Consider the following 16,565-nt stretch of genomic DNA (forward strand, 5'->3'; position numbering starts at 1 on the left):
AACACCAACATAACACCAACAACAGTTCTTTATCAGTGGGGATTGAAGAAAAAAATGGAAACATCATCACACAGTTGACCCCCATGCAAAAACACTCCAGGATGTCACGGGACTGTTTGGTGTCCGTCTGCCAATTTCTAACTTCAAATTCCAATGTTAAATTCACATTAAATTTTCAATATTTCTTAGTTGTCTAAATTTTACTAATTCTTTTAAAAAAACTATCACCTGCCAAACATCCGCAAAAATCACTCAAAAAATTACAAAATACCGCAATACATAGATACATGGGATGAGTGAAGTTTCCTTGGATTCCTTGAAACACCAACAAGATATTTCCGTTTAAGGTGGCTGATAATGGGTTTCAGTAATTCCCAGTCCTTATACTTTGGTTCAGGACTAAAAGCCTTCATCAATTGCTATTACAGTAATGGTATGAAACAAATGTTCAATCATTCATCAACAAGTTGTGATCATTTTCTTGACAATAGTAGTTCCCCGGTAAACAGTTGTAGTACTGTCCCATCAAAGTGCAATGCCTGGAAAATACCGAAAAGCACACGACCTTCAGGTGAAACCGCACCTTACAGTATTACCAATACACTGCACTTTGCTAAGTCTTAAAACTTTACATTGTCTAGTCGTCTACTTCAATCGTTTATTTGTATTGTGTGAGATACATTTATAAATTGAAACCATCATGTCATTTATAATGCAATCTCGACAACGTTCTAGATATTATATTATGCACACTAATACAGCTCATGCAAGCCCTGTGACTTACACAAACACAGTCGGACTGAGTGCTACTTAAGTAACTGCTTCGTGGTTTCTGCTGTACTGAACCCTGCCTTTCAAGGCAAAGCGCCCGATTTTAAGCTTCTCAAGCTTCTCAATGTTCTTGTTTTCAAAACAACCACCCTTCGGCTAAAAAAACTACATCGAGGCTCCTTAATTCAATTTCAAATCAACTGTATATATTTTGCTTCAAATTTGAATAAACTCTCCCTAAAACACAACTGTGTGGTATATTTTTTACATCCAGAGATTGTTTGAGTGTTTCTGTCGACCTACTTGCTGAACTTTGGTTTATCCAAATTAATAAATGAATTTGTCGTGTTATGTCTTTAATATGCGAGACTGTCTAACACGAGAAAAATAAAGAGCTATGGTTTTGGTATCTTTTGTAATCATATCAGGCCTATTAAACTATTTGTCATGATTTTGGAATCAACAAAAGAATTGTTTTAACGTGACGTTTAGGTCATTGCGTGACATCAAGAAGGACACCGGTTCTGCTGTGATGTCTGTGATGTTTGGTCAAGTCAGGAAGCTAACAAAGGTATAAATGATTTTGTCGTTATATATGCAGTAATATGTATTTTTACTTTGATAAAAAAGAGCGAATTCAAAGATAAGGGAACTGCCAACTGAAAATTGGCCAAAGTTTGCTTATTTCGCAATTTTCATAAACCAAGTACTAAATCCTCAGCTGTTCGTGCATAAATTATTTTCGGCTGACTGACTGTTATGTCTGTTATGGCGTGTCGCTGAGCACGATCCCCGGGGACACACGAACTTCTCTGAACCAGTGTACTGCAAGGTAGGCTTAACAATTTTCCAGCTCTGGATTGCAAACATTTTCGCTTTTTACTAGAAATTACCTAGAACAACAGAACACACAGAAGGTGGTGGGGACGCTTTAGAAAGTATTTTGTTGACATTGATTCAAATTCTTCGGTCTGCTCGACGGCTACCAGCAGTAAAGCACATATTCGATTTGCATTTGATACCCTCGCGTTATTACCGATGCCTGTTTGATTTCCAAAATTGTTTCATAACATTTAAGTTCTTTTCAAATCCATTTTCCATCAAACAGACCTTTTTATTCTTGTCTGATGACCGTCGATTTCAAGCCGATAATGGCCACTAAACTCAAAAGCCGGTCGAATCTGTTTGTCTGTTTCACTTTGCATTTTAAAAGTAAATGCATTTTACGTTTTTGCTTCAATTCAATCAGTTTAAGGCATGTTTAGGTGTATAAAATAAAAAGCATTTAAATAAGTATTCAATATTTTTGAATTTCGATTCTAATTTAACAAAATGGGGTCGCTGAGATAGTATCTTTGCAGCATATAATTATAACGTGACATTAGGGTAACGCTATCTTTCAATTCTGACAAGTGACCGCAAAAAGTCACGAACTCGCCAAAATTATGGCTTTCAGGAAGCGGGTTGCACACCATCACCCAAATTTTCGGGGAATACCCCTCCGGGGGGTCAGGGTGGAAGAGGAACGTAAATCATGCTCGATAGTTCTTTCATTTCCACCTCCAAAAACATGACTTAATCTTTCGTAAACGTCTCAATTTTTGAAGGTATTAGAAGAGTATAAAGCAAAGACAGCGAAACAATCATGAGTACTGCAGACAACATCAAGCTTCTGATCTGTGGTAGTGGCAATGGTGCCCATGCCTTCGCTGGCATCGCCTCGTCACAACCGGGAACTGAAGTCAGAGTGCTTAGCTTGTATCAAGACGAGGCTGAGCGCTGGAGTAAAATCTTGCAGACCGCTGACCTGGAGATCACGTGCCACCGTCGCGATCAAGAGCCGAGCGTGATCAGATCCAAGCCAGCTCTGATTACTAAGAACCCAGAAGAAGCTGTGCGTGGTGTTGATATTATAGCATTCGTGTTACCAGCGTTTGCTCATCAGGTGTTCCTGGAGGCTCTCAAGCCGTATATCGAGCCGGGGGTGATTATTGTTGGGCTCCCTGGGGCCTCGGGGCTGGAGTTCCAGGTGCGAGGAATCCTGGGAGATAAAGCGAACACGTGCACAGTGATGAATTTTGAGTCGCTGCCATGGGCGTGTCGCCTGGGCGAGTTTGGCAAAAAGTGTGAAGTCCTGGGAACGAAAGAGACGTTAGTTGGAGCAATGCAGGTGGGGATATTAAAGGCTGTGTTGTGCTCGTGTGGGAAATATTCGAGTTATACAAAAGCGGTAAATGAAATGGCTTACTTGCTGCATTGAAAAACTCTCCAATTCAAATCTATCACCTAGAATATATAGTATTGTGTCCTCCCTCGCCATCAAAACTTTGCCATAATACATGTCATACGGAGAAGTAATTGAAGTCTCCCGATTTTGATTTGTTCAATCACATTGGCAATTCGTTAAACAGCCTCAATCGTCTAATTGAAATTTAAACCACAAAAAGGTTCCCCAGGAAACTGCTCTACTAATTAACAACTATTAGACGAGGTTGCCCATAAAATCGTGATTTGCCAGTTGCGAGAAGAAGGCTCTCGGCTAATGAAAACAAAGAGCAAAATTAATCGAATGATAATTAATCCTTTGCATAGTTTATCCCATTGGGATAAATCTAAGACATATACTGGACACTGTTCGGGCGTGTTCAAAAAGAAATGGGAAATGAAGAAATGGCGAAATGGCGAAACGGCGAAATGGCGAAATGACGAAATGATACTGAAGATAAAAGCTAACGTTATACGATATTACCGTTCTACTGGAATTTTCATATGTTGCCGAATTTATCCTTGTAGATAAGTCCCGAAAAATAAAAGAAACGCAATCACAAATTCTCCGTCACGTAGACCCGTCACGAACATAGGGTATTTGATTCCGTCTCTCCCTGTTAACAGGGCGCTGTTTGATATGCCTAGGACATTCTTGATCGAGATGTCGGCGTTTCGTTTAGACATCGGAAGAAAATGATTTTTTTCTCGTATTTGCCACCGAGTCTCGGCTAAGAAGTTATGTTTGAGCTCCAACATCACAAGAAATGGATTAACAAAACCGAACCTACTTCGCGATAAAGTTTATACACGATATCAGTGGCAAACGTACAGAATGATTTTTAACGTTCAGTCTATATCAGTTCGTACATGTAGCCTGTAGTGCAGTGAGAGATAGGCCTGGAAGTACTAAATGAAAAAAATATCCTGTTTGCTGCGACCTTCAGCAATACTTTTGGGTTGTGATAAGTGACAAGTATTCATTATATTCCTGGGCAAGAAGATTGAAATGTTCCCTTGAAATAAATCAGTCTAGACATGTAAACAGAACTGCCTTGAAGTTCAAAGGGAAACCACTTATTTACGTGTATTTATCTTATCATTTTGCAAATTTCGTCATTTCGGCATTTTGCCATTTCGCCGTTTCGCCATTTCGCCATTTCGTCATTTCGCCATTTCGTGTTTTAAACACGCCCACACTGTTCTATTACTTTTATAACCGGATTTTGCTGGTTTTTGTTCCTTTAGGTTGGATCTGGTGCAGCACCAAAAAAGGACCCAGTGAAGTCTCTACAGTACCTTCTAGGAGAGCTCCCTCGCCTGACGGTCTCTGGGCACCTGATTGGTGTTTCGCTCATGAACCCTAACGCCTGCTCTCATCCGGCCATCATGTACGGTGAATGGGTAGGGTGGGACGGGACTCCATTGGAACAAGTACCGATGTTTTATACTGGAGTCACTGAGGAGACGGGAGAGCTTCTCACTAAAATGTCGGACGAGGTGGTGCAACTGGGTAAAGTGATTGCGGAAAAGTCTGGCGCTGATATGTCCCAGGTAACGACCGTAACGTCCGTTCTTTCTAATCTTAGAGATAGGATAGGTAGAGCCAAATTGTTTTCTGGCAATTTGTCTAGTTTTCCTTTCCATGAAATTAGTACCATTGATTTCCGTTCTCCCTGCATGGGATGCTATTCTATCGTAGGTTACAACTTCTCTCCCCTCTCGACATTTTGCCAGCTGCAGGTTGCCATTACATTATATAGCTAGGAGCTCATTACCCGGAGCGAGCAACTTCCGTATATCTGTGCAACAGCGTTTTCACAAATAAAGCTATTTTTGCCAAGCTTTTCCCGCGAAAATTATTGTTTCCGATGAAAACAACTTCTACTATGAGAGGAAATACTGAAATCATCGCTCAAAAATCAAAATGCCGTCAGAACACTCCACAAAGTTTCCGCCATGTTAACCTCCCATGTTGACGAGGTACTGTTGTTACGTACCAATAGTCTATTACGAATTTCCTTGTGATTGGCTATCCGAAACCAATTCGCGGGAAAATCATATCTAAAAATAACTTAACTCGTGAAAACGCCATTTGACAGACGCAGTATGGAAGTTACTTGCTCCGAGTAAAGAGCTCCTGATATAGCTAATATCCCAGGCACCCCCGCCCCCTCGCCCTGTCATCCTTAAATATTCTCTTCACCCTATCCCCCGTCAAAACATGTTTATTCACCTCTTGCATTGATTCCTCTCCTAGGTTGTTCCCATGTTAGAATGGGATTTACGCTGTTACCCCGGAGACATCGCTGACAAGACAAACCAGTACACCGCCCTGCGTACTAATGCCGCCTACCAAGGCCTGAAGCATCCTATGAAGGAGACTGGAGACGGGAAATTCGTGCCAGACTTCCAGCACCGCTATCTGACGGAGGACATTCCATACGGGCTCTCTGTCATACGGGGTATCGCGGATATTGCAGGGGTGAAGACACCAAACATCGATAAGGTGTTAGTATGGGCCCAGGAACGAGTAGGGAAAAAGTACGTGGAGAATGGTGAGCTCAAGGGGAGTGATGTGGCTACCACGCGAGCCCCTCAAAGATATGGCCTTTTTACACTGAAAGAAGTGCTTGGATGACTCAATAGTTACAAGTAATAGTGATATGCATTTTGTTGGTTTTTCCATCGCGTAGCCAATCAAAACCATGTTAGTGTGGAGGTGGCCGGACAAGTCAAAATAGACGCGCGCTGATGAATAACACGTGCGTTCATTTTAATCATTGATTGGCTGAAAGATGGATTAGTTTTCTGTTAGTAAAAGATGCGAAATAAAGTTTTATCGATGCCTTCATCGACTGAAATCGAATGAGCTATTGAAATGTGTCTTGAATCTCCGTGCAAGTTGTGGAAGGCAGAGCAATATTGTTAAATCCTACGTAATTATTTCCTACTCACAAACCGGGGGACCAAGGCAGTTGAAGTAATTGAAGGGAGGAATATTCGAAACCTATGGGGATGTGGTCATACTTCATTCTTGTTCAAAATCTGAAGTATCGAGTGATTTTTGCTACTGTTTTCACACGTACTGGGGATAAAGCTTTTTCCGATACTTAACTAGCATACAAAAACCGGAAGAACAAATAACGGAAATTTCTGCTCTTTTTTTCGTTTACATTAGTGGACGAATGCCAGAGATAATTTCTAGAAAGGGGTCAATTTTATCCCTAGAGGCCGCGACGGTTTCCATGGCATTTCGAAGGTACGAAAGTTGTTGGCAGCCTAAACGAGGTGTTTAAGGGACCGGTCATTATTTATGTAGAGGGGGGAGGGGGGAGGGAAAAATATGTTGGAAAGGTCAAAATTTCTGTAAGCCCCCCTCCAGGCCATGTAAGTAGCAAGTGACCCCCCCTTCTTTATTCAATATTTTCGTTATGACCCCCCCCCCCTCACCTCATATCTTCTTTATATGCCTTAAGTAATTATTAAATGCATGTTACATACAATCTTAATTGCACACTTGTTCTGATGCACAAAGGCTGGATCAACACTTAGTCCGCCAAGGCTTCTTTGCTATGGATACTGTTCCAGCAATAGGGCAAATTTTGGACGAGTTATGTGTATAGTAAACATACCTCAATTATTAACTTCTCAACTTTGGAAAAGTGATAGTTTTTACAAATTATGATCTCATGGTGAACACAAATGTAATAACCATGCAAAATATAATCTTTTCCAATGATTTTCCTAGAGTGTAAAAGAACTACTTTCTTGTTGTTATATCATGTTTTATTACTTCTTGGGCTATTGCAGTGATAATCATTTTGTAAAAAGAAATAATTTCAGTCAAACCAGATATTAAAGCAGATAGGTCTGGATTCTCTTAATATTTAACTAAAATTTGAGATAACAATGGAGTTTAGAGTGCAAACAGTATTTCTGTAAAATACAAATCACTATAAAAGTTGTACATAATTAGTGGAGTTTAAACAATAGAAAACAATAGAAATAGCATAAAATTGTACAATTTAGCGTCACTGTTTCACTTATAGTGTTTGCACTCTTCTATTTAACTGTTTTACCCACCTCAAACTGCTGATCCCCCCTAAACTTCTTTATAAAAAATTTTAGCCCACCCCCTCTTGCCACTCTGAAATAGCCTTGACCCCCCCCCCTTCTTTTTTCCCTCCCCCCTCCCCCCTCTACATAAATAATGACTGGTCCCTAAAATTGTCCTCATTCTAGAAGGGGGTAGCATTTTGGATGTAGATTCTTACTAAAACAGGGCGGTAGCCTGCGAACAGGCTCCCGAGTTGGGTTTCCGCGAGTGGGGTTTCCGCGAGCGGGCATTCGTATAGCTTCGTCCACCCAACCACCCAACCGGGCTACCTGGAAAGAAACGGGAGACTGGACTCTAGTGTAATCACTGCAATCATGGCGGCGTGCGTACTTGTGATTTGTTTGCGTCGACGTTATTCTCGCTGCTTTATAAAGGTAAGAGAGTCAATTTGAATACCTTTCTCATGTCTAGCTAAGCTATAGAATACAGAGCCACCTCTTTTCGTCTCATTGAAGAAAGAGGAGGAATTCTAATTACAACAACGACGAATAAAAAGTGGGTCTCGTGCACTCTGCAGATGTAAAGCGTATCTAGGCACTCAGAACCGGGCAAATGTAGATATGCTGGGAATTCATTGTTACTGACGCAGAAACTACTCAACAATTATTTGTATATTATTAAGTTTTAAACCCTACTTTAGGGGTAGTTATTTACTAATGCTATTGTTGACTTTCCAGTCAGTGTTTTTCTAAACCCCCGGCTTATCCAATCGAACAGAATCGAACCAAAATCCAATTGAACCTTATCGAACACCAATCGTTCGATTGGGTTCGGTAATCGAACGAAATCAATCATCTGTTTTTCTGGCTCATCCTCGGTGTAAGAACCTGTGCAACTCACCAGTGACGTAACACAAAGAACGAACAATGCAACAAAGAGCTGGCAAAACAATACCTCCAAAACAAAGAAAAATATCACAAAGGTAAAGTTCGATTATCGAACCAATCGTACCAATCAAACAATCGATTTTGTTCCATCTCTTGCTGAGTAAATCACGCAGGACCAAACATAATCAACCTTTATTGGATGAAATAAACAGAAAAATGTCAACATTTTGAACTGAATGTCAATGTTCGGTTATTTATGTTAGTGGGAAGGAATGGTTTCTGCCCAGAATGTCACCGTAATACTCAAACAGAAGTTGCACCATTTCATTCACTGCAACACAGAGAGTGGTGCACCGTCCAAATGTCCACAAAATATACTAACAAACAGGAGTTCGGTAATTGAACATTCGAATTTTTTCAATTGATGAAATTTTATTGTGAGTTTGCTTATGTTCAACTGCCCAACACAATCAAATGATTGGTGTTTGATTGGGTTTGATTACTGAACATTTGATTGGTTACATCGGGTAAGCTTTAAAACACACTTTTTGTGCAAATCTGTTTCATGGATTGAAACTGAGAGAGAGTATAGTCAGCGTAATTCACAGCCAAGAAAATATCTCACTTCAACAGCAAATTGCAAACAAAAAGGATACAGTTGCTAAAACAATAACAAGGAAAATTAATGCTTGTTTGGATTTGTTGCCTATGTGCTTCTGTTTGTTCAGCATTTGATGATATTTTTGGCCATTTTTTTAAAAAAAAGAAATAAAACACTTCTTATTCTGTCATTTAACTAGATAGACCCTTTAAAATAAATAATTTTCATCACATGTGCATTTTATTTCAATCTTAAATGGCTTTTTGTGCACAAGAACTTTTGGTGACATTACATGAAGTAGCAGAGGACACCGCTGACCGTATCAAAAATAGGCGCACGTGCCACATACGCATGACTTCATCTATGGATTCAAACATTTCAAGTTGAACCATTTTGCCTTGTAAACTTCAATACAAATTAGACAAAGAGCAAAGATAGAAAGCAAATTTATTGTGTGGCTGTTTGTGTGGCTAAGTCGAACCTGAAAAAGGAAGTTGTCCGCCCAAAATATAAACAACGCTCAATTGCAAACCATTAGAGGATTTCTTACAGTTTTGGACAGGTAAATAACCTTCAAAACTAATATATTTAGCTGAGATGTAAGATCTTAAGATGAAGCAAGAAGTTATTGTGTACTTTGCCCACCCTGTGCGATTTTTTTACGAGTTCAAAGTGCAGTTTTCATTGATGAATTGAGTGATCCGATGCGATTTGAGGTCGATTGTGCGAATTCTAGTCGCCAATTTGGTGATCAACTTTCAGGATTTGGTCGCCAAAGTGAAAATTAAGTCGCATTGGCGCCTGTATTAGGCGCAATTTGACGCCCTGCCCCACAAGGTCGAAGCTTAAATCTTTGCTTAATCTTGTGTATAGTGGGTTGTACAGGGTGGAGGTATATCAAAGGGTAGGGGTTTTACATGTTGGAGTATAGAAAAGGGTATTAAAAAGGGCATTTAAAAATATCCTTTGAAGAGACCCAGCAAAGGATTGATTTATCTAGTAATGATTTTTGTGGGGTTATTTAAGTGATCAGTTGAGAAAATACATGCAGTATACCTACTGTAGGTATGTTGAAGGGCTACCATTTTATATCAAACGTATATGAAAGGGTTATCTTTTCTGTCAAAAATGGTATGCATCTTGTGGAAGAAACATTGACCGATGAAAAACATTAACGAAAAACGATGCAACCCAAATATTTACTTGGAAATTGGAAAAACTTAGTTGTTGTTTGTGACAGGATGAATATTATTAGAAGACAGGTTGCATGAATCATGCTCTTAAAGCTCACAAAGAATGAAAATGTCTTGATTATAAATAAATAAGCTTACCAATCGTTTCTACCCTTTTCACAGGGTTAATGTTTCTTCAATTTGGTGTATAAAAGGATAAGGGTTTGTACTTTGGGGCGGAGCTTCCTCATATGAAATATTTTGGAGTAGCCCTTCCCTCCCCACCCCTCCCAACAGTATTTCATTGAATTTGAATTTGAAGCATGGAGCAATGTTTCAACTCAGTTGCATTTTATTTTAATTTATATTTTTTGTTTAATTATTTTGACCTCTTAAAGTGTGTGTGCAGAGAGCAAAGATGTAATTTAGAGAGGTGCTGTTAGAGTAGTTTTCCTTCTTTGTTATTTGGACAGCCCTTAAAATCCCTTAATGCCAACAGCAATAACAACCATTACCAAAAAAACAACAATTGAAGGCGCGAGCGCAAGAACAAACAACTCCAAATTTCGCACCAAGTTCGTTTACGTGTGCTTAACATTGATCTGTATTCAAATTCGCTGGGTCTAGCTTCGTTTTTTAGAAATTACGTATGCAAAGAACAAAGGCGTTTTGCAAAGCTTACGTTCTCCACAGTCAGCCAGCAGTATGAGTTTTTCGACACATCGCGTGTAAATCTTTCCTTCTAGCGTTATTTAACTGGCCGGGGAGGTTGAAAAACGTGTCAGAGCCACGCTTTTAGTTTCTAGCCGCCATATTGAGCATTCGCTTTAAGAAAAGGACTGGACAACACATTGTGACGCGATGTCACCTGATAGGTGTCACGTGAGAGGAAAGAGAAAAAAATGGCCGTTTGTTCCTGAAAATCAAAGCCTTTGGTTAGTTTTAGCGTAAGTGCGGCTGCCAGGTGGTTGAAGGACATCATTAAGTCTGAATACCCGTAAGTTTATAGCATCGCTCGAAGAACTGAGTGATGTTTCTGCCTTTGTTTTGTACAACAGCGCTGTTTAGCGCTTCGGAAAGAACGTTGCACAAACCAAGGTAGTTTTGAGCCTGGCCGCATAGAAAGCCTAAAACAAGAGGTTTCTTGCCGGGAACTTCGTCAACGCGAGTTTTGCAGGATCCGTTTGGGTGCTGCCGCGACAAAGTTGCCGAGAAGTGACCTGGTTTGAGACTTCTTTATATGTTCCGCAGGGCACGTTCCCTTCGCAAAATTTTTTCTGTGTTTCATTAAATATTCATCAATCAATCTATTGATTCGTGCGAACGAAAACCTCAGAAGTTTATCTTGTTTTGCGGGATTTTGTAGATGTGTGATGATGTAAGGAGTGGAGATAGAAGTGAGAGCAAGCCGGCGGCACTTAACTGAAAGCAAAACCAGTATAAAGTGGCAACACCAGCAAACGTATTCAGTCTATCACAACAATCAATCTTTCTTTAACTTTCACCTCAAATTACAGCTAACGGTAACCGATTAAAATAGTCTTGCCCGAAACAACAAAAATTAGCTAACCGCAAGCAGACTGCAGTGAAAGCTAGCTGCAAACAAACTGGCATGAAAGCTCACTGCATTAAAAGCGCGATCTAAAGGTTGAGGCGCGACTCTGATCCTAAACTTAACTTGAAACGGCTTAACCCTAATCCCTTGGGGTTAGGGTTAAGCTTTTTTTTTTTTTTTTTTTTTTGCGTTAGGGCTAGGCTTTTGCGTTAGGGCTAAGTCTGTAACCCTAATCTGAAACTCTAACCCCGACCCTACGGCCTTGGGGTTACCTTTTGCATTAGAGCTAGGACTGTAACCCTAAAAATTTAGCTGACTTCATCGTCTTGAGAAACAAAAGGTTTCCTTTGTTTATCGTTTGTAAAAGAAAAGTCAAAAGACGCCGCGCCAGCAAAAACCTTGTCTTTTTGCATGTGTTATTTTTCGAAAACGAAGGAAAGACCAGCAAAATTAAATACAGGGCAGTGTTGAGCACACGTAAACGAACTTGCGTGCGAAATTTGGAGTTGTTTGTGACAATTTTCAATTTGGCCAAAACTCAAAGTGCGTTTCTTGCGCTCGCGCCTTCAATTTATTTGTAGCCTGAACTAACAGAAAATAGTTAGCCCTGACACCTATAATTAACAGAAACTAAGGTTGATTAGTGGGCACCTGAAATAACTATGTGGAGCTAACTTAGTCCGATGAAAATATAATTTACAGTAATTAATGTGGTTGGTCAGAAATTACATACATTTATGTACCTATAACATATATAAAAATACCAAAAACTGGAACATTAGATAGATTATTTTCAGAATTTCGATTGTCTCAGGAGATACAGTAAAAACCCATCAGTAAAACCTAATTTTTAAGAACCTGTTAGGCTAAAATTTGCCAGTTAGACACCCTCTGTATAAGAACCCCTTTAGCCTAAAATTTGGAAACGGGTTCTTATTTTCTAAAATCGAATTTAAAAATATGTTTACTTTTAGGGAAATACAATAAGCCGACATCCTTGATCCCCTTTGGAGACACCTTCGAGTCTTATCACTCCAGTTACAATGTTAATGCCAGTGTTACATAAATATTAAATATTATTAAAATGGTATGTAAATTTGATATAACGGAAAGGCTAAATACCACTAGCAACAATGTAACATTACAATGTAACAATGTAAATTTTTCTTTAAAAAATAAGAACCTATTAAGAACCTAAGTAGCCTAAATTTGTGCTAATTATCATTAATATAAGTACCCCCTGGGCTAACTTGGCAAAATGCAGGTTCTTACTTGCGGGTTTTTACTGTATTGAATATCGACCATTATAGCATGCCTGAGGAACATGGGAGACAAAAATTGTCCTCCAGTCTTTTTTTAACAAAAAAACTAGTAATATTTATTTTCTCGGTATTTCGGAAGATGATTTTGTGAGAGATTTCTTGAGATGATTTGGCGAGATGACTACAGCCAACTCAATCTCAAGGCATGCTCTTAAAATTATAAGCCCGCCTCCCGCTTATAAGCCTCCCGGTTATAAGCCCATCTACCTGTAGACAAAAAATACACACGATAACAAGGTCCCCCGGATATAAGACCCCGTCTCCTAATATCTTTGCAAATATTGAAATGAGTATTTGATTTATGAGTCTTAAAAACTTAAATCAAAACCAGCTAATGGAAAATGTATTTCGATCAACGCTGCTCTAGCTCATTTCGAAACGTTTTTTTTATTCTGCTTATAAGCCCCCTCCCCCCCCCCCCAGGATAGAAACCCTCTCGTTTATACAGTGTGTTTCTGAAAGCCCATCCAAAATCCCTTACGAAGTTGTATAAGAGTAGGGCTTATAAGCGGAATTTTACTACGGTATACGACGGTATACCTAAACACATGCACATTAAGAACTAAATGAAAAACTTGGTCAGTGAAATTATAACTGAAATATTAAAGAAGATTTTCGACAAAAGAAGTTAATTCAGTTGTCCTCACGAGCATGGGACAAGATGAAAATGTTTTTCTCTGACGGGAGTCGAACCTTTACCGTCCACACACTGCTTGAATAGTCTTGCTTTTGAGATACAGGGAGATTCTAGTCAAACTAGACCATTAATTAGGTTTGAAATCCTAATCAAACTATTAATTGAAAAACTCACGTTTGCCTCTTGTATTTTAACGTGCGGTACTAGGGTATGAAAAACAACTAGATTGACTGATAATACTACCAGTAATAATAACAAAACTCGTACTAAAATTGTATTTGTTATTTCCTTAGAAATACGTACAAGCATCCATTTAGCGTTCTGATCTTTGACAGCCAAGTGTACAGAGTTACTACGCAACAATATGCCTCGAAAGGGTATCAAGCGCAAATCTCCTTTGAGCGAAGAAAGAAATGAATGTTCTTCGACGTAAAAACGCACAAAGTTTAAGCCAATCAAAGCCTTATTTGATCAATATGACAACGAACATACGAGGGAAGAAACAAGAGTGTAAGCAGATCTTAAACCATGAACGAGCAAGCAGAGGAGAAAAGCCATTTTCTTGCAAGCATTGCAATAAGTGCTTTAGGACTTCAGCACATTGCAAACAACATGAACGAACTCACACAGGAGAGAAGCCGTATACATGCAAGCATTGCAATAAGTGCTTTAGTAATTCAACACATTGCAAAACGCATGAACGGACTCACACAGGAGAGAAGCCGTATACATGCAAGCATTGCAATAAGTGTTTAGGCATTATCTGCCTGTAAAACGCATGAACGAACTCACACAAGAGAAAAGCCGTATACATGCAAGCATTGCAATAAGTGCTTTAGTAATTCAACACATTGCAAAACGCATGAACGGACTCACACAGGAGAGAAGCCGTATACATGCAAGCATTGCAATAAGTGTTTTAGGCATTTATCTGCCTGTAAAACGCATGAACGGACTCACACAGGAGAGAAGCCGTATACATGCAAGCATTGCACAAAGTGCTTTAGCCAGTTAGCACATTGCAAACGACATGAACGAACTCACACAGGAGAGAAGCTGTATTTTATGCAAGCATTGCAGTAAGTCCTTTAGCCAGTCAGCAAATTGCAAACGACACGAACGAACTCACACAGGAGAGAAGCTGTATTTATGCAAGCATTGCAACAAGTCCTTTAGCCAGTTAGCACATTGCAAACAACACGAACGAACTCACACAGGAGAGAAGCCGTATTTATGCAAGCATTGCAACAAGTCCTTTAGCCAGTCAGAACATTGCAAAGCGCATGAACGAACTCACACAGGAGAGAAGCCGTATTCATGCAAGTATTGCAACAAGTCCTTTAGCCAGTCAGAACATTGCAAAGCGCATGAACGAACTCACACAGGAGAGAAGCCGTATGTATGCAAGCATTGCAATAAGTGCTTTAGCTGGTCATCAAATTGCAAGCAACATGAACGAACTCACACAGGCATGAAGCTACATACGTGCAAGCATTGTGGAAAGAGCTTTGACCGACCATCAAGCTGCAAGAAACATGAAGAAAGGCATACAAGAGACAGTTTCTTAGAACGGAAACAGTATGTTAAGCACCTTGGACAAGGAAGACACGTTCAGGAGTCAACGACAACAACTCACAGTAGCGAAATGTCTCGTACGTTGTTTTCTTTGACTGAAGAAAATTCAAGCCAAGTTCATGAAAGCCTCACCTGTTGGATTTGTCAGGAGGAATTAAACAGTAAGGAATGCCTCGCTCAACATTACGACGATCATATGAGATAAAAGCAGCGCTCTAGAAGGGAAACGTCACTTTAAGCTGTATATCTCAAACTTACTTTTCTTCTAATCGTTTTTAGTGCAGTTTTCGGTAGGTTCACTAAAACCTACCTGCTTCTGGCTATTTACTTTCAAGGTGACTACATTTGATTCTTTTCAAATTGCTGTGACCACTTACTTTGAATACTGCTTCCTGATTTTAGTTTCGTTTCAATTTCTGGTCAAATTTAGTATACTACATTGCGACGAGATTGTTTTGTTGAGCGTGAGATCGCTATTTTCAACAAATTTGCAAAGGATAAGTGTGTGTCTGATTTATTCCCATGTTGCCAAATAATTAGCAGCCAACAACATTTTAAAATTTGTGAAAGAATAGGACTCATCCAGGATGTTCTTGGACGGACAGACGTAGATACCTTTTTCAGTGTTATGTAACTAATGCTTCAGTTAAGCGAACTGAAATCAGCTTAATGATTTGTTTTGCCAGTTTAGTAGTTGTGTTGTTTTGAAATATAGTCCATCCAATATGTAAGCAGAAATGCACGGACTGTTAATGTTGCGGAATATGTTCAGCTTAATGTTCAACTTCCCTTTACTTAAAAAAGGAACGAACTGTTACTAAAAGGTTATATTTGTATAGCTTAATTAGAGAGAATTCTGTATGTATGGCTCTTTACCGGACCACGCGACTTTTTCAGTTCATGTCGTTAGTTTTGTAAGCAAATGCCATTATTTGAGGGGATATTTGGGGGATTAGGTGAATTTTTTTACTACTCATTTTACATTGTGTTATATTATACAGTGAAAAGTGGTTTCTCAAGTGACAACGTGTCCTTAGAAAACCATTTTTAGCTTGGTTCTACTTCTTTTGGATTTCTGCTTAACTTAGTTAATAACAAGTGCCTAATTGGTGGTTCATATGTTAACTTAATGTAGTTTGTGTTGGTTTTCATTGTACTGTAATCCTTTATATCTCTAAGTTGTGATCGGTGAATAAAGAATTCGTAGGTGACCGTTTATATGTGCAACAACTTTTGTGCAAATTGCTTAACCAGAAAATTTCCATCGGTAATGTTATAAAACAATTGGTTCATGCTTTAAGCTGTGCACCATTGAGTTTTAGAATATAGCCGCTGTATACGCGCGATGGAATTCTAGCGGGCATTATTTTTTTATAGAACATAGCTGAAAACTATAGAAGCCCGGTACCCCGGATGTGCGAATTGTTTGTCGAATTTCGCTGAACAACTTCGCCTCTATTCTCTTGTTTTATTGTTTAAATCCTGCTTTAAAGCAGAAAGGTTTTATCAGAAACGGTTCACTTGCTTAAATGGAAGTAAGGCAGTGCCAAAGGAAGCGACAGACGAAGAAAGAATCGTTGAAATTTGTTGTTTTTCTTTGGAGTTGTGTACGCCACTATTTTGCCGTGAACTGCCCGAAATTGATTGAAAATTATTTAGCAAAACAAGCCGGACTCTAGAAACGCTTTGAGGTAAGAAACCTTTTTTAAGCCACAATCTA

At 39.3% G+C, this 16,565-nt stretch overlaps 1 protein-coding gene and 1 pseudogene across 3 annotated transcripts; both read left to right on the plus strand.

Annotated features, from left to right (window-relative positions):
- Nucleotides 1-1,276: 1,276 nt before the first annotated feature.
- On the plus strand, nt 1,277-5,900 carry LOC144655277 (tauropine dehydrogenase-like). Of its 2 annotated transcripts, none has more exons than XM_078515493.1 (4): nt 1,277-1,342; nt 2,379-2,941; nt 4,285-4,590; nt 5,297-5,900. In XM_078515493.1, the coding sequence occupies exons 2-4, from the start codon at nt 2,417-2,419 to the stop codon at nt 5,675-5,677; spliced, it is 1,212 nt and encodes a 403-aa protein (XP_078371619.1). In that variant the 5' UTR covers nt 1,277-1,342; nt 2,379-2,416; the 3' UTR covers nt 5,678-5,900. The 2 variants fall into 2 exon arrangements, with proteins under 2 accessions (XP_078371619.1, XP_078371618.1); XM_078515492.1 differs by lacking the exon at nt 1,277-1,342 and adding an exon at nt 1,492-1,603.
- Nucleotides 5,901-7,433: 1,533 nt separating this feature from the next.
- Nucleotides 7,434-16,157, plus strand: LOC144655324 (uncharacterized; annotated as a pseudogene). Its single transcript, XR_013571070.1, has 2 exons — nt 7,434-7,530; nt 13,564-16,157. The product of XR_013571070.1 is annotated as an uncharacterized LOC144655324 (transcript).
- The last annotated feature ends 408 nt before the right edge of the window (nt 16,158-16,565 follow it).

The sequence above is a fragment of the Oculina patagonica genome, chromosome 5 (assembly GCF_052425735.1).
Source record: "Oculina patagonica isolate OP01 chromosome 5, crgOcupat, whole genome shotgun sequence".
In the NCBI taxonomy this organism is placed as follows: Eukaryota; Metazoa; Cnidaria; class Anthozoa; order Scleractinia; family Oculinidae; genus Oculina; species Oculina patagonica.

Coding starts and splice junctions, on each gene's coding strand:
- LOC144655277 (XM_078515493.1), top strand. CDS start 2,417: ATGAGTACTGCAGACAACATCAAGCTTCTGATCTGTGGTAGTGGCAAT. Junction 2,942..4,284: donor CGTTAGTTGGAGCAATGCAG/GTGGGGATATTA, acceptor TTGTTCCTTTAG/GTTGGATCTGGTGCAGCACC. Junction 4,591..5,296: donor CTGGCGCTGATATGTCCCAG/GTAACGACCGTA, acceptor TTCCTCTCCTAG/GTTGTTCCCATGTTAGAATG.